The 25,890-nt window shown below is 45.2% G+C and overlaps 2 protein-coding genes across 3 annotated transcripts in view; one reads left to right on the top strand and one right to left on the bottom strand.

The window, feature by feature from the left end:
- Positions 1–5,352: 5,352 nt before the first annotated feature.
- On the top strand, positions 5,353–7,827 carry LOC127292135 (universal stress protein PHOS34). The gene is made up of 4 exons (XM_051321487.1): positions 5,353–5,643; positions 7,059–7,168; positions 7,257–7,375; positions 7,466–7,827. Exons 1-4 carry the CDS (start codon positions 5,460–5,462, stop codon positions 7,551–7,553), a joined length of 501 nt encoding a protein of 166 aa, XP_051177447.1. The 5' UTR covers positions 5,353–5,459; the 3' UTR covers positions 7,554–7,827.
- Positions 7,828–7,901: 74 nt separating this feature from the next.
- LOC127292145 (DNA-directed RNA polymerase V subunit 7-like) overlaps positions 7,902–25,890 on the bottom strand; it is a 116,454-nt gene continuing 98,465 nt past the window's right edge. The window contains exons 1-2 of one of the 2 annotated variants that reach the window (XM_051321499.2): positions 10,862–10,946; positions 7,902–8,746 (exon numbers count right to left, since the gene is read on the bottom strand). In XM_051321499.2, the coding sequence (XP_051177459.1) occupies positions 8,179–8,736 (558 nt within the window). In that variant the 5' untranslated portion in view covers positions 8,737–8,746; positions 10,862–10,946 and the 3' untranslated portion in view covers positions 7,902–8,178. Of the gene's footprint in view, positions 8,747–10,861; positions 10,947–25,890 lie in introns of those variants that run through there. The other variant, XM_071827049.1, reaches the window with a different exon arrangement.

Below are 25,890 nucleotides of genomic sequence, written 5' to 3'. Positions count from 1 at the left end.
CATCATATCCTATGCACCATTAGGTGTTTTCTGAGCTAGCTTAGCCCTATTGTAGTTGAACTGGATTTTTTCACTAGGCTTAGCACAAGCCCAAAAAGGTTTTTGGAATGCCTTGTCTCTGTACGTCTTTCTCCAATTTGCATAGATATGTCTTGCACACATTCTGTGTTCAGCCTCTGGGATTATCTCATTGACGGCCTTAATAAGACCCTTCTTCTGATCAGATATGATAACCCATCCATCACCTTGGTTATTGATCTGTATGTCTTTCTGCAGTAGTGACAAAAACCAGTACCAGCTGTCATGATTTTCTCCTTCAACTGTGGCCCATGCAATTGGATACATTTGGTTGTTTGGATCTCTGTCAATGGCACACAATATCTCTCCACGAACTGCACCTTTTAGGAAACATCCGTCAAGTCCAACGACTCTCCGACAGCCAACAAGAAAACCTCTCTTGCAACCCTCTAGGCAGACATACATTCTTTCGAACACATGCTTATCGGTTTCATCAGGGTTTAATGTCATTGCCACTGTGCTTCCAGGATTGCTTCTTACCAGTTCCATATGATAGTCATACACTCTACTGTATTCTCCATTTGTTCCGTCAACAATCCTCTCCATAACTATCCTTTTCGCTCGCTTTCATTTCGATTCACTTACATCAGCTAGCAAATCTTCGAGCACTGCCTCCTGCATCTTCTCAATCCTCCAACCAGGATTATCCTTGATCTCCCTAAAGTATTTGTCTGCTATTACTGTGCTAGTAACCAACTTATTGTCCCTCCTTGGTACACAATTGTGCACATTATTGTACCTGCTCACTGTGAACCATGATGACCTACTGGGAACTAGTGACCCATATATTCTCTAGTTGCAACCAACCCAACTGCATTTGGCTAACACTCTTGTCCTCTCATCCTTGGGAAATATTATGTGCTTCCGTTCTTTTAATCCATAATTGACAAGTGCTTGCTTGAACTGTCTGCTGTCATGGAATGCTTGACCAACCTCAAACTCTTTCACCTCTGCATTTTCATCATAAACTCTGTGCTTTGTTCTCCTTGTTCTTACAACTCCATCACTGTCTTTGTCGTATGAAAGTTCATCTTCACTGTCGAAGCAATCGCTTCCATCTTCCTCTTCTCCAAAATTTTCAGGAACTATGAATTCTTCTGGCACTTTGGTTGCTTTGAGATCCTCCTCTCCTAGCATTCTTCTTTTCAGCATATTCTTCAGATCTTGCGCTTGTTTTCTGTAACAACAAGCCTCTTCATCATCAGCACTACTATCTCCACTATCTTCTTCATGAACATCTACATAATCACTATCTGAACTGTCTTCACCATCTTGTCCTTCATGTGCACTTACATCCTGAATTTTCTTGCCCTTCTCCTTACTTGCTGCCCTCACAACTGGTAATTTCCTTGATAAGTTTGGCTGGACTAGGTGCTGAAATTGCTTATCAACTAGGTCAATTAGCTGCCCTCCTTGCTGCTCAAGCTGGCCATGATGCTCTTCTTGCTGCTGCTCATACTGAACATGATGCTCTTCTTGGACTTGCTCTTGCTGCACTGCATATTGGTTAATTTCATGGTCAAGTTGGTCCTCTTGTCTTGGCTGACCTTCTTGCTGCTCATACTGAAGTTGGTCTTCTTGTCTTGGCTCTTCTTCTTGGTGCTCAAGCTCAACATGCTGATCTTCTTGGACTTGCTGCTGCACTTCATACAGGTTAATGTCATACTCCTTTGCAAATTCTTCCTCTCCAAATCCTCGCTGCTCAACTGCCTCTTCTTCTTCCTCCTCTGAACTATCAAGTGTCGCATTCTCTGGCATTATAGCATAAATCTCAACAAACCCATCTGCTGATTTTGTCACATGCCGAGCCATATTGTTGACATTTGTATCATCCCCAAGACTACACATGAATTTCAAATTTCGATCCTTTTCAATTAGTCTCCAACTCAGACTTGTCTCTTCCAAATCTTCATGACAAATGCTGATATGATCACTAAGGTGGCCCTTCAACTTTGTAAGTGACAGGTTTGAAACGGGTACTGTAGACATGCCACTTTTCCCTCCTATGAATTCCCACTCACCACCATGGTATTCCATCCTCCCTCGATAGTGAAATCGAACACACAATGACTCCATCCTACATCCATGAACAAAAAAAATCGAAACTTTAACTATCTCCACTAACTGAATTTACTGAACTTCAAAAGCCTCTCCTTTTTGACAGGATCTGTTCGGGCTGCAATGAGGGATACATGGACAAGATGATCTGACCTGCTTCTCGGCGCCGCAATACATGCAGAAGATGATGTCGCCGGTCCTCCGCTGTCGACGCTGTCCAGGGCGCCGTCGTCCAGCAGTTGGAGCACAAGGACGAACCGCCGCTGCAACAGAATGGAGTCAGGGCTTGGCACGGATGAGGGCTAGGCAGGGAAGCGGGCTCGGCAGGGAAGAGGACGACGGAGCCAAGGAGCGCGGCGATCACCTCCTGGCCTCGTCGCCGTCGTCGTGGCCGTCAGGTGCGAGGGGCCGTGGTGGCGGCGATTAGTTGCGACGAGCGTGGTGGCGTGCGGCGCGGCAATTATGCCCAGGTGCGGCTCGCCCAGGTGCGTCTCGCCCAGGTAAGGATCTGGTCCGGCTAAACCATGCCACTGTGGGAGTCCAACGTGTCCAAAACCGGAGAGAAAACAACCAATTGATACTTAGGGGGGTAATTTGCCTGGTTTTGCAAAGATAGGGGGTTCTTTGTCCCAGTTTAAACATAAGGGGGGTTAGCGTCCGATGTTTGAAACATAAGGGGGTGATTTGGACTTCTTTCCAAAAGGAGCAAAATACAAACCGGAATATTGTAAGAGGTCCATATCTAATACACTATGATTGTGATGTCGATTGGGACATCTTCGAATGGGGATTTCCAAATGTTCGGTACCTTGTGCTATATATATCTCCATCAACGCTGGCTGGTGAATGGTAATCAGTCTAGAAGCAGTCGTGTACCGGTGATGCCGTGGTAGCGCAGCACTTGGCATAGTAAAACACCGTTTGGTTTTCTCGCTGACGACACATCCATATCATTACCGAGATGGAAATTTTTCTTGCGTATTTTTCTATGCCAGCATGCCGTGTCGACATTCTCTGCTCGCCTGGTCTGGTTTGGACTTTGGACCTACAACATACAAATTAATTAAACAAATTTCTAAATTGGTTTGAATAGTTGGCAAGTTGGTGGAGTAATCTGAATATTGCTGTCACGTTTATGCGTACTAAAGATATGTATGTGAATCCTATAACTATACGAAGAAAAGTCTTTTGCAATGCAATGTTGAATCTCATCGCTAGGTGGTCTAATGATTTATTTGTAATTTTTATTACTTTTAAATCTCTTTATACTGCTATTGATTATTATTAATAGATCAGTGGAACTTTCGCAAAAAAAATTATTTTATTCTAACACAGCCTGGTTAGAAAAGCAGCAACCTTGGAAATTTCCAGCAAAAATCATGAAATTTATCCAGATTACAAAAACTTGAATCTCGATCGGAAGTTGCTTCTTGCAAAGGACGAGACAGAGAGCATTTTCCAAACAATGACCCAGCAGTGTCCATGTGGATGCCCTCAATCATGCACACATGTAAGGCATCAAATATCCTGGCCGACAAGGCCACCACTAAGGGCATCTCCAACGCACTGACCCAAACGGACGTCCCTTTCGGGTCGTTTGGGTCGTCGCGCGGACACGCGGATGTCACCCGGACACCCACACACGTCCGGCTACATTTTTAATCCCCAACGCACATACGACCCAAACTCAAAAGTAGACCAAACAGAGGCAGAGGCTGGGCAACGGCGTGGGCGCGGCGCGGCCAGCGACGGCGTGGGCGTGGCGCGGCCGGCGACGCGTGGCGCGGCCGGCGATAAGCGTGATGCGCGGCGCGGCCGGGCGAGCCCCGCGCGAGCCCCCGCTGTCCTCCTTTGCTTGCAAATAGTACTAGTACTAGTACTAGTCGTGGAGAGCTCCCGGCCCCGGCGTGGTGACCAGCGCTCCTAGGCCACGCACGAGCAAGAGGAACGACCCCAAGCTCGCGCCGGAGTTGGAGAGGAGCACGGCGGTCGAACACGGCCGAGACAGTCCGCAGCCGGCGCGCGTCCTCCCCTGCCGTGCCGCGAATGCCGGCGTGGCCGGCGCCGGCCCTTCCGTCCGCCCGTGCCGCGCGTGCCGCTCGTGGCCGGCCGACGGCGGCGGCGTCGAGGCCGCGCACGGCCAGCTCCGCCCGCGCCCGTGGCCGCCGCGCGGCGCCGCCGCCGCCCGTGCCTCGCGCGGCCGGCTCCGCCACGGCTCGTGCGTGCCCCGCCGTGCCTCGCGCGGCCGCTCGCCACGGCCGTGCGTGCCCGCCGTGGCCGACGCGGCCGGCGTCGCGGCGCGCACGGCCAGCTGCGGCCCCGCCAATGGCCGGCTCCGCCCTCGCTGGTGCCCGCCGCAGCCCCTGCCCGTGCGTGCCCGCCCGTGGCCGACGCGGCCGGCGTCGAGGCGCGTGGCCGGCTCCGCCCTCGCCCGTGCCGCGCGCGCCGCGGCCGGCGCAGCCCCGCCGGTGCCTCGCGCGGCCGGCTCGAGGGAGGTGAACGCGGGCGGCCGGCGTCGTCGATGGCGACGCGCGGCGCCGGCGTCGTGCCGAGCGCCCTCGCCGTTCACCGCCGCGAGCGCGGCCGTTCGCCGCCGCGGCCCGTCCCGTCTCCGCGAGCGCGACCCGTCGCCGCCGCGCCCGTCTCCCGCGAGCACGGCCTCGTTCGCCGCCGCGGCGCTCGTGTTCGAGCGTCCAGGCGGAGCGGCGCGCCGCCGTCTTGGGCTCGGCCGTGGCGAGCGCGCGGCCGCTCGTGGCTCGGCCGCAAGGCGCCGCCGTTCACGCACCCTTGGCCATCGCTCTGCCGCGTCGCCGTCGACGAGCTTTGTCGCCGAGCTCATTTTGGCAGCGGCAACTTCCGGTAGGGATGAAAAAAAAGGAGGACTCGGCGCCGGGGTGCTCCATGTGTGGGCGGCGGCGGCGATTGGCCGACCAAACTCCGGCGACTATTAAACCATATCCATGGGAAAAAGAAGACATGGGAGAGAGAAGATGTGGGGTCAGGCGGATAAAAACGGACGTCCGGAGCTGTCCCGAGCGAGCCGGACAGACGCAAAGTCCGCCCAGATTTGCGTGAGATTTAGGTCGCCCCGGACTATTATTGCCGTCCGTTTTGCATTTGCGTCCGCGCGTTGGGACGCATTTTTACCTAAACGGACGAAAGTGGTATCCGTTTTTGGGTTTGGGTCTCCGCGTTGGAGATGCCCTAAATACCACCACCACACCGTCGTCCTCGATTGTTCCAGAGACTCTCTGCCCTTCCTTCCACCACCAGCACCACCACCATCACCTGTGTTCTTCCACCCAAGAACCGAGCAAAGGGAGATGGCGACGGAGGGCGAGAGGTGGGTGGGCCTGGCGGTGGACTTCTCGGAGGGGAGCCGCGCGGCGCTCAAGTGGGCGGCGGACAACCTGCTCCGCACCGGCGACAGCCTGCTCCTCCTGCACGTCGTCAAGGACCCCGACTACGAGCAGAGGGAGACCATCCTCTGGGAGGCCACTGGCTCGCGTACGTGCTCTGCTAATTAACCCCATCCTCCTCCTGATCTGCATCTTAATTGCTCGTTGCGCCCAGAAAACACCTCGATCCGTGCAAGATTCGGGTCTGCGTCGGCACAAGGATAACCGTCGCGATGATCTGCGCGCGTGTGTTCTTGCTGATTACTCTGCTCAGTACCTTGCTTCTTGAAACTGACTACGTTGCTCTTTGCTGTAGCAGAGCAGCACATCCTGCTGTGCTCTGCTCTGCTCTGGTGGTATGCAAATTATAAAAAAGCGGAATAAAAAGTAGGCGAGGCGAGGAACCAACTGAGAAAACATGAGCGTGCTTTGACCACGGAGTACAACTGCTGTGCTTTCGTGTTGTGCGTTTCTTGGAGAGAGTAGAGCCGGGAGATCAGTTTATGGGGTGTTTGGTTTGGGGAAAGAACAGCAAATTGACCATCTGATCCAAAATAACCTTTTCTGGAAAAAGCCTCCAGATCTAACCTGATTGTTTGGTTTGAGGAGCAGAACGCTTCGATCCATCACCATGATGAGATGATACCCCACGTTTCTTCAGTCGAGGTGAACTGCTAAAATGGCCGAGAAAAGGTTGCATATTAGAGGTGTCATCGAAAGGATGGTCGTCTCTTACAAGTTGTTTTAGTTTCTTCATGAGTTTATTTGCTTTAGGGATGCAAGCGGAATCCCACCAATAACCCACCTCTAGTTAGCTTGACACTTTAACTTGCTTGTTACTGGTCTACTACCAGATCACGCAATTGTGTTCGTCAGATGCCAATTGTGCAGCCAAATAGATTGCTGAAGCAAAATAGATTGCATTCGGGTTTTTTGATGCATGATCCTTGTCAGACCTTTGTTGAATAAAATAATAAAGAAAGCTGTATGCATCGATCGATGCAGAGGCAGGGGCTTAGTCTCCATTTTGAAAAAAAAAAAATAGATTGTTGAATGATTTCTAACCATTTCTTACAACTTGCATGTTAAATTTACTCCAAAAAGTATCATTCTCTCCAACCAATACAATAACAAGTTTGAGGTAGAGAAGTGGCATATTCCCCCTTTTTTTTTTTTGCTGTAGAGAAGTGGCCTATTCTACTTGCTACTCTTGAGCAATTATATTTCGCAGCAATGAGTCTGCATAAAGATTACAGAACTTGAAAACTCTCAATCATTGCAAGCTCTAAGCAGTGCTCGTAAAATTTCTTGTTAACTGAAAACATCGATGGTTGAAGTTATTTCCTTTTCCTTTTTATAAAGTTTATTATTGACCATTGAATTGCACGTCTAACATTTCTAGTTCATGCAATTTTTGTGTGAAATATTCTAGCACGCCACTTCCTTATTTATCAAAGGTTGGTTTATAGTTAAAACCAGCCTACTGCTTACTGTCCTCATCGCTTGCTTGGTTTAATCTCACAGCTTTGATCCCCCTCTCTGAATTCTCCGAGCCTTCGATTCCAAAGAAATATGGTGTGAAGCCTGATGCTGAAACATTGGACATGCTCAACACTATAGCCAAGCAGAAGGAGGTGATCCCACAATACCATCAAGTATTATCCTCTTGTACCTCCTTGCCACATTTGCTGTAATACGGTTCTGCTTTTCTTTTGTTGGCAGGTTACGGTGGTTTCGAAAGTCTTGTTTGGAGATCCCCGCGAGAAGCTGTGCCAAGCTATCCATGACATCCCCATGAGCTGCCTGGTTATCGGGAGCAGGGGCCTTGGAAAGCTCAAAAGGTATTACCAAGTGAATTCCAAACTATTCTTCAAGTATATTGTTTGTTTGATCATAATACGGTGCTAATCCTTAGCATCTTTGAATTGCAGGGTGCTCTTAGGCAGCGTCAGCGATTATGTCGTGAACAACGCTGCCTGCCCTGTCACAGTTGTCAAGCCACCGACCACCCACACCTGATCGTGTTGTCGAAAATATCCACATGTGCTTTAGTTTGCTGAGTGCTATATATCCCGTTAGCTGAGGCAACTTATTGGACCATGCAGTATTATTTGTTTGTAATAATAGACAACCAGCTGCTGATTGCTGAAGATACTCTGATGTATATTTTGCGCATGTGTTGTGTACAATTGTGTGCCTATCTTCAGTATTGGCGCTGCTGTTCGTTGCATCAGTGATGTTAATATACAGTTTCTAGAGTCTGAATAAATGGATTCTGGTAGTTTTCTGGACAGACCCTTTTACCTAGATGTCCATTGCAGATGCTAGTAGCTTCAACATTGGGAAATGAATCACATCAAGGATTAGTTTGCTGAAGCCTAAATATTTCTTTTGACGGTATATTATAACTATAAGTTTGGTTCAGCATCTTACTGCTTCAGTCAAGGGCATGTTCAGCAATTCCAATATGCAGAATGTCGCAAGAAGCCTTGCCATAGTTCACAGCTAGAGCTTGCATCAGCTACCGGAAGTTACAGCAACCATGTCCTATCAGCCGCCGCGACAGATGCTCACCTAAGACTCATCCATCCACCCTGGATAACAGAATGTACAGCAGGGACCATGTTTAACCTGTCGAAGCAGCTTACAGAGGTCCGAGGAAATCGCCAACCATCGTCGCAAGGAGCTGGAAATCGCCAACCATCGTTGCAAGGAGCTGGAACTGGCGATCTGCTTTCACCCAGAGAAAATCCAGGACCTTGAAGCGCACGATTGTGCCCTTCTCCAGCTTCGAGTGGTCTTTCATGAACATCGGGTTGTCGCCACCAATGTACGTGTAGGCGCCCATCACCTTGTACGACAGAAAGATGTTCTCTATCAGTCCAGATTTCAGGAACACGCCAAGCTCGAGGATCTTCTCCACAGAGCCGACCAAGGTTTCACCCTTCCTGGGCTTTTGAGTGAGGCAGGTGAACGTGACCGGGAAAGAAACATCCCCAGTCAGCTCACAAACTTCCCCTTCAGCTATTGCGTTCAGCTCATTGACAGCAATGTAGTAGCCATGCTCCTTGGAGGCTTTCCTGCATTTTATGTCCTCCAGGAGACGCTCAATGATGGACTTGCGGAGCAACAGGCCCTTGGGGCTCATCTGGTCAGGAGAGATCAGTACATTCCATGACATCTCCGCCTCATGAAAAACCATGGTTGATTACCTGCCAAAAGGCAAATTCATACAAGGTATCACTGTATCAGCCTTTTAGTGGAGTATCATTCCTTCGCCGAATACAGGGTAGAAAACTGTAAATGCATTTCTTCTGTTATAGAGCTCATACAATTGCATTTTTACGGTCCCTCAACAAATTCAAAATTAAATTAGAAGAAATGGTCCATAGTGTTTCTACTTCCTACAAATGCCTAGGACCATGGTATTGCACCTTTGTATCTTGTATTAACACCATTGTGTAGAAACTATTGTATAACGACAGACTAGGCATGCTACACTAAAAGCTTGAATTTATGGTTTTAAAACTTCTACATTTTACTCTTTTGTGCAAGATTTTGTTAGGATAGCATGACAGCACTTCTAAAATAACCAATTGGCCGTGATATAGGAGAAACACCAGTAGGAGGAATGCAACGATTTTGTAACGGAGTTGGTGGAATTTTAGTCATATATCCAAAATTGGTCATCCTTCCATAAAATATTTCCAATGCTAGCTTGGTGATATATGTTGAAGGACGTTTTATAAATACAGAACAAATAACTTATAAAAAGGAGAGTATTACAACATGGCACACTTAGCGCGGATGGATGCATGACCTGCTCCATTCGGACGGTACAGAGAGGGGCAAGACGGTACTCCAACCATTTGTGCCATATAATACTGGTTAATAGAGGACTAAATTTTTGTCGGCGCCTCACCAGCAGCTCACTAGTACACCATTTAAGACACACAGATACCGTGCACGGGTTTTAGACCCCGTGTGGCTCGCCCTGTGTGTACAGAAGTGTTTTGCTGCTGTTTCATTCGCCCCCGCAGCTCAACACCAGAGAGGACCTCTCTGGTAGGGTCCAATTAGACGTGGAAAGCTGTCAGAATTCTATCAGCATCTGAATGCTACAACCATTAACACTGCTAGATTTCTGCCATCGTCAATGCTAATTTAAACAGTGGATATAGACTATATAACTGCACCAAGGTAGAATGGGTTCACAATTTCAATTAACTTACTGAACATGAGCTAATTAATATCTCAGCTTCATGGCTCCTCTTGTGCAAGATTTTGTTAGGATAGCATGACAGCACTTCTAAAATAACCAATTGGCCGTTATATAGGAGGAACACTAGTAGGTGGATCTTTGGTCATATATCCAAAATTGGTCATCCTTCCAGAAAATATTTCCAATGTTGGTCTGGTGATATATCTTGAAGGACGTTTTACAAATATAGAGCAAAAAACTTTTTAAAAAAGGAGAGTATTACAACAAATCACACTTAGCGCGCGATAGATGTGCGACCTGCTACAATTGGGCTGTGCCGAGGGGGGCAAGACGCTGTTCGCGCCATATTATACAGGACAAAATTCTTGTCGGCGCCTCACCAGCAGCTTACTGGAGCACCCACCTGCCCCTCCAGCCAGCTTATTTGGTTCATCTATTCAAGGTACCATTCCCAGTATTAATTATTTCACAAGAATGGTTTACTATTATAGATTTACAGATTGCTCCATCTTCACTCTCCTACTAATCAAACCTCTCAACTGCATATAAGTTTCATCTCACAGACCTAGGGTTTCCAAGACATGTATTACTGCTTACTGGTCTGGGGTATAGAATAAGAGAAATGGAGAAGGCGAGGAGGAGAGGGGTTTTACCTGCCCTCCCGGCCGTGCTCCTTGGCGCTAGCCGCCGGCCACCGGAGAAGGGGAGGCCTTGACGAAACGAACAGGAGGCGGGCAGACTTGAGAGATCGGCTGGCCCCCCTCCCTTAGATGTAGAACATCTTTAACCTCATTACCAGAAAATGCGTGAATGCCGTCTATAGTATCTATGGGCGGAATTGAGAGATCGGGTGGGGTTTAGGTAAACCCCCAAAAATTGGGGGGAAATGAGATTTTTTTCAGGACAAATGAAACTGAAACGAGACTAGATGGATTGCTCCGACGAGAGATTCGGGATTGGTTGCTCGGATTCAGCAACAAACGAAAGCGATCGATGTTTAGGGAATAATAAAGAGAGTAAATCCCTACGATCTCAGAATTCAGGTTGAAGAACAGTAGGCAAAGGGAAAAGTAGAAAAGTTTAGGCATGGGGAGGAGGGGGATACCTCACCGCCGCCGCTCGCCGGGAAGTTTGCGCCGCAGATGGCCGCGCGCTGCTGCTGGCCGCCGCTGTGTCCAGAGAGTCCAGACTCTACAGACTGTGTGTGAAAGAGAGAGCACTGCGGGAAGTATTTTACGGCACCTCACCTGTAATTACGGTTTACGGCTGCTGCCACCGCATACGCCAGTTTGGTGATGGGTAATTTTGATGGCAATTTGACGAGAGTGTATTATTGCACCTGTACTTCAAGAGATTTTGATTTTTGTTTAACTTTTACGCGTGGTCCTCACATAGTTTTGGTTTCATCGAAATATTTTGTCGTTCATAACTCGGCGTCAACCGGCTTGCAAACGGGAAATCAGCCGTCTGCACAACCATTGCTTTTGCTAGTTCCTAGCTAACCGAGAATTAAATAGTGTTCGGTGAACCGTGTGAGCCGTTTAATCAAAATCAAGATTCGTGTGTGGCCCACCTTATTCTTACTCCTCAGCAAGACCAAATTGAGAGATGGGGGGGGGGGGGGGTGTTGGAGTTGCCGCTAGCTGCAGCGGTGGAGGCGGGCAAGAGATTTTCATTGTGGGTGGGGTGTACCGGTGCTAGAGACGATGCGGCCTCTCACCGAACTAAGAGGGATGGCCGGGCTGCCAGTGGACCGGCGGAGGAGGAGGTCGAGGTGTTGCAGCAGAGCGTTGGCCACGAGTGGGGAGATGGAGGTGAATTGAATCTTGCAGTTGGATTTCCCATGAATAAGAAATGTTGGCACGACGAAGCAAGGCCAGCGGTGGTTGGGGTGGGGGTTGGGGGGAGGGGGGGGGGGAGCTTGCCGAAGAAGAATAACAGAGCCACACGGAAGAAGGGGTAGGCCACATGAGCGACGTCAACCAAGCGGTAGACTAAATCGGTTACCCGAGAGCCCCGCAGATCCTGACTTTATATGCTTTTAATTTGGTAGTGGCATTCATCCCAAGGGGCCGATCATCGAGCACATGAACCTACTCTTGTGGATTATACGGTGCTTCCCTACTCCATTAGCTGGCGCTACCATCATGAATGTTTGATTTCTATGGTATGCGTGTTGTATTTGTTTTGTATCCATCTTTGGCTATTCCCGCTTCCGTATTCATTTTTGGGGTTTATGGTTTCATCTCCCATTCCGGGGAGACAAGCGAAAATGGAAACCATAAAACATGCTTTTATTTGTTTTTTCCCTCCTCTCTTTTCGTAACATACTTGTCATCCCAATGTATCAAATCCCTTAAGCAATTCTGCTATAATTTACATGCTTAGATATATACTACTTGATAATTCACCCCTTCGGGCGATTTCGAATTGATGTGGTATATTTGATGTGATTTTGAGTCAAGTAAATGCTGATTAAGACTTTGACATGACATATCCGACCATCGTGGCTGATCTCTTCTATTTGGTTTTACGGACCAACTGCCAGCACGTGAAGGAGCTCACCGATGTGCCAAGGACAACCGTTTCCGTGATATGACTTCTAGTACACCCAACACCAATGCCGCCACCATGTTCCTAACATCCATTTCCACACCTCGGGCACCTCACAGCCGCCACCTTCTTCCTCAATTCTGCTCAGGGTCCCACAAGCAGACCGAGGGCAACATCGTGATGCCAATAATGGCGAACTCACAGTGGTGAGGACGGAGGAATTGGCTGAAGTTTCCTTTGTAGCAATCTATCCGAGGAAGAGGGTGATGCCGTATACATCTCCTCTAGCAGCACCCAACTACAGCATCTCCTCCCATGTCATGTGGATGGCACGTCGTTTTGGTTGATGACGAGACATATTAATTATAAATTTATTTCATTGGCTTGTCGTATCTTATAGAATTTGATTCAACAAATTATTCGGCATTATCTTTTTTTTTTGAAATTTTCACCGGGGGGAGAGGGTCCCCACCTGAATTTCATTTATGAAAAGCCCTGATTAGGGTTCAGAATTACAAGCTGAGAACTGATCTTGCCAAACCATGGCATGCTCTTTGTGCATAGGGTTTTTTAACCTATGCAACCAGAGAGAGAGGTCTGCAATTACATGAGAAATAGAGGATGATGAAGTAACGATAACATCTCTGAAGATTAGTGCATTCCTGGTGTCCCAAATGGCCCAAAGCATGGTGAGGAAATTTGATGGCCAGACTGAGTTAGGCGTCGTTGCTGCTGCCGGCAGGCTCCAGGTGTTGGGGTACTGGATGAGTAGGTGGTCGAGGCGAGCTCTTTTCCAGATCCTGCGTACCGTTGGGCAAGCAAAGAAGAGATGGTGATGATCTTCGGGCGTGTTTGGACACCTTGGGCATGAAGGGGACTGGATGACCGTCTTACGGTGGAGGTTGGATCTTGTGTTAAGGCGGTTTAGGTGAAAAAGCCAAAAATCTTGATCTTGCCAGGAGCCTCAGATGTGTGTGGTTATAGCATCTTGTTACTTGTCTTGAAGAGTGTCATAGGCTGCTTTTGTGGAGAACTTGGCTCCATTGAGCATGGTTCGTCGATCCTTGCCGTTAGATAAGTGCACGTACATCCTGCAACGAAGACATCAGGGAGACCAACACTGCAGCTGCTACATTAGTTAGTCTTTTCCTTAGGCCATGTTTTAGTCCTACTTCCAAGATTTCACAGACTAAAGCATTGGGTGGTGGTGTGAAAAAATGGCTGGGTGGGTTTTGGCTAAAGGCTCATGCAAAATCCATCTATCAAGCCAGAAGAAAGTATTTTTCCATTAATTACAGAGTACTGTGTAATGGCTGTTAGGGTTTCGAAACTTTTGGAAATTGTTTTACCTAGGGATGAGCTTTGAGGTCCTTGGGAAAAGGGGTAGGGTGATAAGTCAGGTATCCATCTCCTCCATGGTGTGTTTTCTTGTTGCAGAGTTTTGAAACTAAATTTCAGTAACAGCCAAATGTTTTGCACATGCAAGTTTTTAATGCCTAGACCAGCACTCTTCTTAGGCATGCAAGCCCTGGACCAAGCAACTAGGCATTGAGCATCTAAGCATGAATCTTCCCCGGCCCAGAAGAAAGCCCTTCTTTTCTTGTCTATTTTTTCTATTAGGAGTAGTGAGATAAATAGAGAGGCCATGAAGTGAGTTGGTAAGCTATCAAGAACTGCAGATAGGAGTGTTAACCTGCCACCTTTTGACAACAGAGATGCACACCAACCAGCTAGGTATTTGTCTATCCGATCAATGAGTGGTTGGAATGCTGATGGGGCTAATTTTGTTGGGGAGAGAGGTAATCCCAGATAGGTTTGAGGAAAAGAGCAGATGTCAGTGCCTAGTGCAGAGGCAATAAGTTGTGCCTGGGGTGAGGTGACATTCATGGTAATGAGTGTTGTTTTGGAGCAATTGATTTGCAACCCAGTAGCATCTGCAAATTGCTGAAGGATTGCTTTAAGTTTTTGTGCAGCTTGTGGACAGGGACGGAGACAAGGGGGGGGGGGGGGGGGGCTGTGCCACCCCCAATGCTCATGATTTTCCTTTGAACACAAGCCATGGCAACTCGTTATTTGTGTTATTTTAGCTAGTTTTGTCCCCCTCATACTAACATTGCCCCCTTATATTTTATTCTTGGCTCCGTCCCTGCTTGTGGAGAGGCTCTGGCTAAGATTAGGGTATCATCTGCATATTGTATAGTTGCAGGTGGGATGTCATCTCTGATTGGGTGTAGGATTTTTTTCTCTAAGAAAGCATGTGATATGAGCTATTGGAGGATGTCTGAGAAAATGATGAACATGTAGGGGGAAATTGGGTCACCTTGTCTCGAGCCGTTTTTGCATTGTATCCAAGGGCAGGTACCCCATTGGGTAGGATTGTTGTTCGGTCCAGTGAGCAGAATGTTTTGTATCCAGTTGCAGAAAATAGGAGGGAAACCCCTAGTTATTAGCAGTTGGTTGAGTGCAACCCATGAAACTAAATCAAAAGCCTTTCTTAAATCAAGTTTGATGAGCATTGTTGGTAATTTCCTTTTATGGAAGTAGTTCAAAAGTTCAGCGACATAGTTGAAGTTTTTTGCGATTGATCTTCCCTTGACAAAGCCAGTTTGGTCAGGGTGGATGAGGGAAGGAATATGTGGTTGTAGTCTATTAGTAAGTACTTTGGCTATTGCTTTGATTAGGCAGTTTTGTAGAGAGATATATTGGCCTGAATGCCTCTGGAGCTGTGGCAACTTGAAGCACCAGGTAGGCTCTGTTGACAGGTGAGACATCAGCTGTTTGGCTATAGAATTGGTTGAAGAGTTTGCAAATTTTGTGTTTGATAGTTTGCCAATATTTTTTGTAGAAGCCTGGGCCGAAGCCGTCTGGCCCATGACTGGCATAAGTGTTCATCTGAAAGAAGGCGTCAGTAAATTCATTCTCAGTAAACAGTTGGATTAAGGATGTCAGGCCTAGAACCGGATGAGGGTAAAGATTGGCCAGACTGAAGTTCCAGGTCGGTAGAAATGTTTGTCCTAGAAGGTAAGGATATCCATTTTGTGATCATGTGAGTTGAAGTATGTGCCATTTAAGTGTAGGGTGTGTATCTTATTTTTTCTGTATCTGTTTGAGGCCAGGGCATGGATGAATTTAGTGTTTTCATCCCCCTCTATGGTATATTTTAATTTGCATCGCTGGCGCCAAAAGGCAACCCTTTCTCGGATTAGCCATTGGAGAATTTTGATCAACAATCATCGCAGATTGAGTTCAAGGTTGGATAAATTCCTAGATTCCTCAAGGAGATCCAGAAAAGAGATTCCGCACTTGGTGTTTGTCTCTCTGAATTTTTGTGTTGGAAGAGATCGCCGCCAGCGTTTGATTGATTGTCTGGTTCATTTTAGCACGCAAACTAAGGTTGAGGCGACGTTTGAATTTTGGCGGGCCGAGTTCCAGCCTTCCAGGCATTGGTGATTATTGGGCTACAATCTGGGCTTTGGGCCCAAGAGGATTCAAAACGAAAGAAGGCGGGACACGGGATGTGAGTGGATACAGTGATGAGCAGTGGCACATGATCGGAGATAAAACATGTGAGCGAGGAAATGGCTGAATTTGGGAAAGTTTGATTCCATGTGATGTTGATGAACACTCTGTCAATGCGTTGAAGCGTTGGTTCTGTTCGATTGCTAGACCAGGTGTAAAGACGGTCGGTGCAAGGGAGTTCGACTAGAGCTAGGTTATCGATGGCGTCGTTGAAAGAGTCTGCCTCTTCTTATCTGAAAGCGTCGTTGTTTTTATCAGTTGCGGAGCGCATTAGATTAAAGTCTCCGAGGATGATCCATGGGGTATGAGGGGGTGGCTGAATTGTTTGAAGTTCTTGGACAAAATTGTTTTTAAGCGAGTGTTCTGTAGTTGCATAAAGGTTAGTGATTAAAAGATCTTGATTGTTTGACGTGCATGTGATTAGGGTAGAAGCGTGAAGTTATGTTCGAAGGATGATTTGATTGTGAAGTGGTGTCGTGATACTGCATTAAGAATTCCCCCGGCGGATCCTATGGACGGTTTGTAGGCAAAACTGTTTAGGTGACTAGGGAGAAAGGATTTTTCTTTTAGGTTTGAGATTTCAGATATTTTTGTTTCTTGTAGCAGGAGGACCGACGGGTTTATGTTATGGATCTCTGTTAGGACGTCGTCACATTTAGATTGTGTTCATGGCGTAATTTGGCTAGCTGGTTCTTATGATCGGTGATACGTCTCCGACGTATCGATAATTTCTTATGTTCCATGCCACATTATTGATGTTATCTACATGTTTTATGCACACTTTATGTCATATTCGTGCATTTTCTGGAACTAACCTATTAACAAGATGCCGAAGTGCCAGTTCCTGTTTTCTGCTGTTTTTGGTTTCAGAAATCCTAGTAACGAAATATTCTCGGAATCGGACGAAATCAACGCCCAGGTTCCTATTTTACCCGGAAGCATCCAGAACACACGAGAACCGCCAGAGAAGGGTGGCAGGGCCACCACACCACACCCCGGCGCGGCCTAGGGGGCGCGCCCTAGGGTGTGGGCCCCCTTCGACCTTCTGCGCCGCCTCTCCGCCTATAAAAAGCCCCCGGATCGTAAAACCCTACAACGATTGACGAAACCCACGAAAACCTTCCGGAGCCGCCGCCATCGCGAAGCCAAGATCCGGGGACAGATCTCTGTTCCGGCACGCTGCCGGAGCGGGGAAGTGCCCCCGGAAGGCTTCTCCATCGACACCGCTGCCATCTCCACCGCCATCTTCATCACCGCTGCTGCTCCCATGAGGAGGGAGTAGTTCTCCATCGAGGCTCGGGGCTGTACCGGTAGCTATGTGGTTAATCTCTCTCTATGTACTTCAATACAATGATCTCATGAGCTGCTTTACATGATTGAGATTCATATGAGTTTTGTATCACTACTATCTATGTGCTACTCTAGTGATGTGTTATTAAAGTAGTTCTATTCCTCCTGCACGTGTGTAATGGTGACAGTGTGTGCACCGTGTTAGTACTTGGTTTGTGCTATGATCATGATCTCTTGTAGATTATGGAGTTAACTATTGCTATGATATTATTGATGTGATCTATTCCTCCTACATATGCATGAAGGTGACAGTGTGCATGCTATGCTAGTACTCGGTTTAGTCTGTTGATCTATCTTACACTTAAGGTTACTTAAACATGAGCATTATTGTGGAGCTTGTTAACTCCGGCATTGAGGGTTCGTGTAATCCTACGCAATGTGTTCATCATCCAACAAAAGTGTAGAGTATGCATTTATCTATTCTGTTATGTGATCAATGTTGAGAGTGTCCACTAGTGAAAGTGTAATCCCTAGGCCTTGTTCCTAAATACTGCTGAGTTACTACTACTTGTTTCTTGTTTTACCGTGTTACTATCGCTGCAATACCACCACCATCAACTACACGCCAAGCACTTTTCTGGCACCGTTGCTACTGCTCATATATATTCATACCACCTGTATTTCACTATCTCTTCGCCGAACTAGTGCACCTATTAGGTGTGTTGGGGACACAAGAGACTTCTTGCTTTGTGGTTGCAGGGTTGCATGAGAGGGATATCTTTGACCTCTTCCTCCCTGAGTTCGATAAACCTTGGGTATCCACTTAAGGGAAACTTGCTGCTGTTCTACAAACCTCTGCTCTTGGAGGCCCAACACTGTCTACAGGAAAGGAGGGGGAACGTAGACATCAAGCACTTTTCTGGCGCCGTTGCCGGGGAGGAAAGGTAAAAGGCACTCATACTCCGGTTCCAGGTAAAGTACTTTTCTGGCGCCATTGTGTTTGTGCTCGAAGCTATTTCCTTTAGATCCTGCAATTGCATCTTTTTGTTTCTTGTTTACACTAGTTTGGCATAATGGACAACAATGAGCTTCTTGTTCTATTTCCTGATTTAAAACATGGATTGTTTGATGCGAAAATTAAAAAACCTATGGAATCTTATTTGCATGCTGGTAGTAATATTAGTATGAACGCTTTGAACACCATTGTTGATAATGATATAGAAAGTTCTAAGCTTGGGGAAGCTGGTTTTCATGATATTTTTAGTCCCCCAAGCATTGAGGAGAAAATTTTCTTTGATGATACTTTGCCTCCTATTTATGATGATAATGATAGTGGTCTTTTGATGCCACCTACTATGGAGAGTAAATTTTGTTGTGATTATACTATGCCTCCTACACTTGATGAGAATAATGATGATAGCTACTTTGTTGAATTTGCTCCCACTACAACTAATAAAATTGATTATGCTTATGTGGAGAGTAATAATTTTATGCATGAGACTCATGATAAGAATGCTTTATGTGATAGTTATATTGTTGAGTTTGCTCATGATGCTACTGAAAGTTATTATGAGAGAGGAAAATATGGTTGTAGAAATTTTCATGTTACTAAAATGCCTCTCTATGTGCTGAAATTTTTGAAGCTACACTTGTTTTATCTTCCTATGATTGCTACTTTGCTCTTCATGAACTTGTTTATTTACAAGATTCCTATGCATAGGAAGCATGTTAGACTTAAATGTGTTTTGTATTTGCCTCTTGATGCTCTCTTTTGCTTCAAATACTATTTCTTGCGAGTGCATCATTAAAACTGCAGAGCCCATCTTAATGGCTATAAAGAAAAGAACTTCTTGGGAGATAACCCATGTGTTATTTTGCTACAGTACTTTGTTTTTATTTTGTGTCTTGGAAGTTGTTTACTACTGTAGCAACCTCTCCTTATCTTAGTTTTGTGTTTTGTTGTGCCAAGTTAAGCCGTTGATAGAAAAGTAAGTACTAGATTTGGATTACTGCACAGTTCCAGATTTCTTTGCTGTCACGAATCTGGGTCCACCTCCCTGTAGGTAGCTCAGAAAATTAAGCCAATTTACGTGCATGATCCTCCGATATGTACGCAACTTTCATTCAATTTGAGCATTTTCATTTGAGCAAGTCTGGTGCCATTTTAAAATTCGTCAATACGAACTGTTCTGTTTTGACAGATTCTGCCTTTTATTTCGCATTGCCTCTTTCGCTATGTTGGATGAATTTCTTTGATCCATTAATGTCCAGTAGCATTATGCAATGTCCAGAAGTGTTAAGAATGATTGTGTCACCTCTGAATATGTCAATTTATATTATGCACTAACCCTCTAATGAGTTGTTTCGAGTTTGGTGTGGAGGAAGTTTTCAAGGGTCAAGAGAGGAGGATGATATAACATGATCAAGGAGAGTGAAAGCTCTAAGCTTGGGGATGCACCCGGTGGTTCACCCCTGCATATATCAAGAAGACTCAAGCGTCTAAGCTTGGGGATGCCCAAGGCATCCCCTTCTTCATCGACAAATTATCAGGTTCCTCCCCTGAAACTATATTTTTATTCCATCACATCTTATGTGCTTTGCTTGGAGCGTCTGTTTGTTTTTGTTTTTGTTTGTGTTTGAATAAATTGGATTACATCATGATTGTGTGGGAGAGAGACACGCTCCGCTGGTTCGTATGAACACATGTGTTCTTAGCTCATAATATTCATGGCGAAGTTTCCTCTTCGTTAAATTGTTATATGGTTGGAATTGGAAAATGATACATGTAGTAATTGCTATAATGTCTTGGGTAATGTGATACTTGGCAATTGTTGTGCTCATGTTTAAGCTCTTGCATCATATGCTTTGCACCCATTAATGAAGAAATACATAGAGCATGCTAAAATTTGGTTTGCATATTTGGTTTCTCTAAGGTCTAGATAATTTCTAGTATTGAGTTTGAACAACAAGGAAGACGGTGTAGAGTCTTATAATGTTTTCAATATGTCTTTTATGTGAGTTTTGCTGCACCGGTTCATCCTTGTGTTTGTTTCAAATAAGCCTTGCTAGCCTAAACCATTGTATCGAGAGGGAATACTTCTCATGCATCCAAAATACTTGAGCCAACCACTATGCCATTTGTGTCCACCATACCTACCTACTACATGGTATTTTCCAGCCATTCCAAAGTAAATTGCTTGAGTGCTACCTTTAAAATTCCATCATTCACCTTTGCAATATATAGCTCATGGGACAAATAGCTTAAAAACTATTGTGGTATTGAATATGTAATTATGCACTTTATCTCTTATTAAGTTGCTTGTTGTGCGATAACCATGTTTACTGGGGAACGCCATCAACTCATTGTTGAATTTCATGTGAGTTGCTATGCATGTTCGTCTTGTCTAAAGTAAGGGCGATCTACACTGAGTTGAATGGTTTGAGCATGCATATTGTGAGAGAAGAACATTGGGCCGCTAACTAAAGCCATGTTCCATGGTGGAAGTTTCAGTTTTGGACAAACATCCTCAAATCTCTAATGAGAAAAGAATTAATTGTTGTTGAATGCTTAAAGCATTAAAAGAGGAGTCCATTATCTGTTGTCTATGTTGTCCCGGTATGGATGTCTAAGTTGAGAATAATCAAAAGCGAGAAATCCAAATGCGAGCTTTCTCCTTAGACCTTTGTACAAAGTGGCATAGAGGTACCCCTTTGTGATACTTGGTTAAAGCATATGTATTGCGGTGATAATCCAGGTAGTCCAAGCTAATTAGGACAAGGTGCGGGCACTATTGGTACACTATGCATGATGCTTGCAACTTATAAGATATAATTTACATGATGCATATGCTTTATTACTACCGTTGACAAAATTGTTTCATGTTTTCAAAATCAAAGCTCTAGCACAAATATAGCAATCGATGCTTTTCCTCTATGAGGACCATTCTTTTACTTTCAATGTTGAGTCAGTTCACCTATTTCTCTCCACCTCAAGAAGCAAACACTTGTGTGAATTGTGCATTGATTCCTACATACTTGCTTATTGCACTTATTATATTACTCTATGTTGACAATATCCATGAGATATACATGTTACAAGTTGAAAGCAACCGCTGAAACTTAATCTTCTTTTGTGTTGCTTCAATGCCTTTACTTTGAATTATTGCTTTATGAGTTAACTCTTATGCAAGACTTATTGATGCTTGTCTTGAAGTGCTATTCATGAAAAGTCTTTGCTATATGATTCACTTGTTTACTCATGTCATACACATTGTTTTGATCGCTGCATTCACTACATATGCTTTACAAATAGCATGATCAAGATTATGATGGCATGTCACTCCAGAAATTATCTGTGTTATCGTTTTACCTGCTCGGGACGAGCAGAACTAAGCTTGGGGATGCTGATACGTCTCCGACGTATCGATAATTTCTTATGTTCCATGCCACATTATTGATGTTATCTACATGTTTTATGCACACTTTATGTCATATTCGTGCATTTTCTGGAACTAACCTATTAACAAGATGCCGAAGTGCCGCCTCGTTTTCTGCTGTTTTTGGTTTCAGAAATCCTAGTAACGAAATATTCTCGGAATCGGACGAAATCAACGCCCAGGTTCCTATTTTACCCGGAAGCATCCAGAACACACGAGAACCGCCAGAGAAGGGTGGCAGGGCCACCACACCACACCCCGGCGCGGCCTAGGGGGGGGGGCGCGCCCCCCTAGGGTGTGGGCCCCCCTTCGACCTTCCTGCGCCGCCTCTCCGCCTATAAAAAGCCCCTGGATCAGAAAACCCTACAACGATTGACGAAACCCACGAAAACCTTCCAGAGCCGCCGCCATCGCGAAGCCAAGATCTGGGGGACAGGATCTCTGTTCCGGCACGCTGCCGGAGCGGGGAAGTGCCCCCGGAAGGCTTCTCCATCGACACCGCTGCCATCTCCACCGCCATCTTCATCACCGCTGCTGCTCCCATGAGGAGGGAGTAGTTCTCCATCGAGGCTCGGGGCTGTACCGGTAGCTATGTGGTTAATCTCTCTCTATGTACTTCAATACAATGATCTCATGAGCTGCTTTACATGATTGAGATTCATCTGAGTTTTGTATCACTACTATCTATGTGCTACTCTAGTGATGTGTTATTAAAGTAGTTCTATTCCTCCTGCACGTGTGTAATGGTGACAGTGTGTGCACCGTGTTAGTACTTGGTTTGTGCTATGATCATGATCTCTTGTAGATTATGGAGTTAACTATTGCTATGATATTATTGATGTGATCTATTCCTCCTACATATGCATGAAGGTGACAGTGTGCATGCTATGCTAGTACTCGGTTTAGTCTGTTGATCTATCTTACACTTAAGGTTACTTAAACATGAGCATTATTGTGGAGCTTGTTAACTCCGGCATTGAGGGTTCGTGTAATCCTACGCAATGTGTTCATCATCCAACAAAAGTGTAGAGTATGCATTTATCTATTCTGTTATGTGATCAATGTTGAGAGTGTCCACTAGTGAAAGTGTAATCCCTAGGCCTTGTTCCTAAATACTGCTGAGTTACTACTGCTTGTTTACTGTTTTACTGTGTTACTACTGCTGCAATACCACCACCATCAACTACGCGCCAAGCACTTTTCTGGCACCGTTGCTACTGCTCATATATATTCATACCACCTGTATTTCACTATCTCTTCGCCGAACTAGTGCACCTATTAGGTGTGTTGGGGACACAAGAGACTTCTTGCTTTGTGGTTGCAGGGTTGCATGAGAGGGATATCTTTGACCTCTTCCTCCCTGAGTTCGATAAACCTTGGGTATCCACTTAAGGGAAACTTGCTGCTGTTCTACAAACCTCTGCTCTTGGAGGCCCAACACTGTCTACAGGAAAGGAGGGGGAACGTAGACATCAATCGGCCAAATTAATTTAACTGATTGAGGACAGATTATTGGTTAACATACATATTTGGATTTTGATGTTTAGTTTAAGATGCGGGCTTGATCACAGTATTACAAATATCGCATCAGCGCACCAGATGGAGAAGGCCATTACACAGGAAGAATATATATATGGAGTACTAGTGGCTACCCAGGATGAACAAATCGTGAATGGATTCACAGATAGGCGAAGCTAAAACGCAGGTGCCCAGGACAAGTCCTAGCTGCAGCCAGGGATATTTCGATCGAGCTGCAACAATGGTAACAAAGGTCATTCCGGTTTGAAGGCCCAAGGAAATATCTGTACGGGACTTTGTTGGGAGTTGTTACATTGGCTAGCAGATAAATAGGCAGGTATTGATTCCTAGGTAGTAACCGACTTTAGGAAGGACAAATTCTATTCGGTTTCTGAGTTTTGTACCCGCACGCGAAGTCCTGCGTCCTATAAATAGTCCAAGGCCGATTGAGCAAAGGGACAACCAATCGATCTATCAAATAAATACGTATCTACTTTTTACTTACGTTTTTCTGTTGTTCTTCTCTGCTAGACTCTAGTTCATCTAGGGTTTAGCAAAATCTTTGCCGCTTTGCGCTGAAAAGCGGTCGTCGTCCTCTCCGAAATTGAGAAATCTTTGTTGATTTGCCCGAAAATCATCCGTTTGTCGTCACGAAAGTACGACGGTTATCGTGTTGTTGCACTGCAGTTTTGCGTGGCAACACAATTGGCGACTCCGCTGGGGACGAAGAAGCACACGATGAACTCTGATCCCATGGGCACAAGCTGCATCGACCTAGACAACATCATTGACTTTACCCTCGACGATTTGTGTGAAGATGACCGGCTTGAGCTTGAGCGGGAGCTTGAAGAATTGAAGGCTGAGAAGTTGAAGCGATACTTCAAGACAAGAGACGGCATCGTCATGAAGGTAATGGCGCCAATCCCTTCTCCTACGTTGGACACTAAGGTAAGTAACTCGACCGAAATTTCTCATCAAACTAATATGTCAGTAGCTAGCAAGTTCAGTTCTGATATTGCACATGCGGCGCACACAATTACTCAATCAATGGCTAGTATGCTTGCAAAATTAGATAATATAAATTCTGAAACTAGCCTACCTCATCAAGATCGCTCTTTAGTGCTGCAAATAGAAGGTGAACGTTCTCAGAAAAATCTGATGCCTCTAGAGAATAACCGATTCCTTAATCTGCAAAATAATACATATACATCTGGTACATCGGCTAATGTTACGCAGCCTCACATCGCCGTAAATAATAATCAAGGTGGTCAAAATTATGCTAGCAAATCAGCCAATAATTTTCTACCTAGTGTTGCTACTCCTATTGTTTCAACTTTGGTTACACAGAATTACATAAATAACCGAAGTGTCGGGTTTAATCCCAATTTCCAGCAACTTAGTTGTCAAACGGTGGCATATAATACATCACCGCTGCCACCCATTGGTACCGGGGTTCCTTACGGGCCGGTGCCAGATGCCTATTTTAATGTTTCTCCGCAACAAACCATGCATGTTCAAATTACTTCGTCGGAGATGCCACAACGCACTTGTGTTCCACCCGTTACACAAATTAGTTCTCCACAACCCACTGATAATTTTAGGGATCAAATTGCTAGTATACTTAGAGAATATGGTTTGCAACTTGAGGGTAGAGCACGTGCATATCAAAAACCATACCCTGAATATTTTGACTTGACACCATATCCACGTGGTTTTAGAATTCCTAATTTTGTTAAGTTTACGGGGGAAAATGGTACATCCACTTTTGAGCATGTAGGAAGTTTTCTAGCACAATGTGGTGAGGTATGCACATCAGATGTTTATAGAGTAAAACTATTCTCTTTGTCTTTGTCTGGTGCTGCATTTACTTGGTTTACATCGCTTGCTCCTAATTCTATTTTAACATGGGCACAATTGGAGAAAAAATTTCATGATTATTTTTATAGCGGTGAAACTGAACTCCGACTTTCAGATTTAACCATGGTTATGCAGAAGCATAATGAGCACGTTCATGATTATATTAGAAGGTTTCAAGTTGTAAAAAACCGTTGTTTCAGCTTAAACATAGCCGAAAAGGATTTGGCTGATATTGCCTTTTCGGGTCTTCTTGCTCATATTAAGGAAACATTAGAAGGGCAACAATTTTCAGATGTTAATCAAGTTTTGCAAAAGGCTTTGGCACATGAGAATCGAGCTAAAGAAGTTAAACAATTTAGCCGATTTAAAGATGATAATAGAAATAAGGAGAAGCAAAATCACATGATTAATACTTTAGATTATGATGATGATTCGGCTAGTGAAGATGAAGTTGATATTTGTGTAGCCGAATGGGTTCAATCATCTAAGTCCAAACCTTTTGCATGTCCTGCTTTGAAACCCACACCTGCTAGAAGAGAGGAAATTAAGTATATTTTTGATGTTAGCAAGTGTGATAAAATATTTGATATGTTGCTGCAAGGAAGTTTAATTAGACCGAGAGAAGGTCATGTAATGCCATCTGCGGAAAAATTGGGTAGAAAGGCTTATTGTAAATGGCATAATTCTTTTTCACATGCTACTAATGATTGTAATGTGTTTCGTTGACAGGTGCAATCGGCCATTGATGACGGACGATTGACATTTACAGAAAGTTCTAAGATGAAGCTCGATACTGATCCGTTTCCTATAAATGTTATTGATTTTGAGAATAAGAAGATGCTTATTCGGTCGGATCAGACCGAGTCCGCAAGAGGGATAAATGTTGTCATTGACGATAATGCTGCACCGAGGATGATCAAACCGAAAAAGTCAGAAGTAGAGGTGCAAAAAGATAATAAAA

This window comes from Lolium perenne, chromosome 1, assembly GCF_019359855.2.
Source record: "Lolium perenne isolate Kyuss_39 chromosome 1, Kyuss_2.0, whole genome shotgun sequence".
Taxonomy (NCBI): domain Eukaryota; kingdom Viridiplantae; phylum Streptophyta; class Magnoliopsida; order Poales; family Poaceae; genus Lolium; species Lolium perenne.
This window is presented reverse-complemented; position numbering and strand designations above follow the sequence as displayed.

Excerpts from the sequence above, each read along its gene's own strand:
- LOC127292135 (XM_051321487.1), top strand. The coding sequence starts at position 5,460 with ATGGCGACGGAGGGCGAGAGGTGGGTGGGCCTGGCGGTGGACTTCTCG. Across the intron at positions 7,169-7,256 it reads CTATAGCCAAGCAGAAGGAG|GTTACGGTGGTTTCGAAAGT; the intron begins GTGATCCCACAA and ends TTTTGTTGGCAG. Across the intron at positions 7,376-7,465 it reads GGCCTTGGAAAGCTCAAAAG|GGTGCTCTTAGGCAGCGTCA; the intron begins GTATTACCAAGT and ends TTTGAATTGCAG.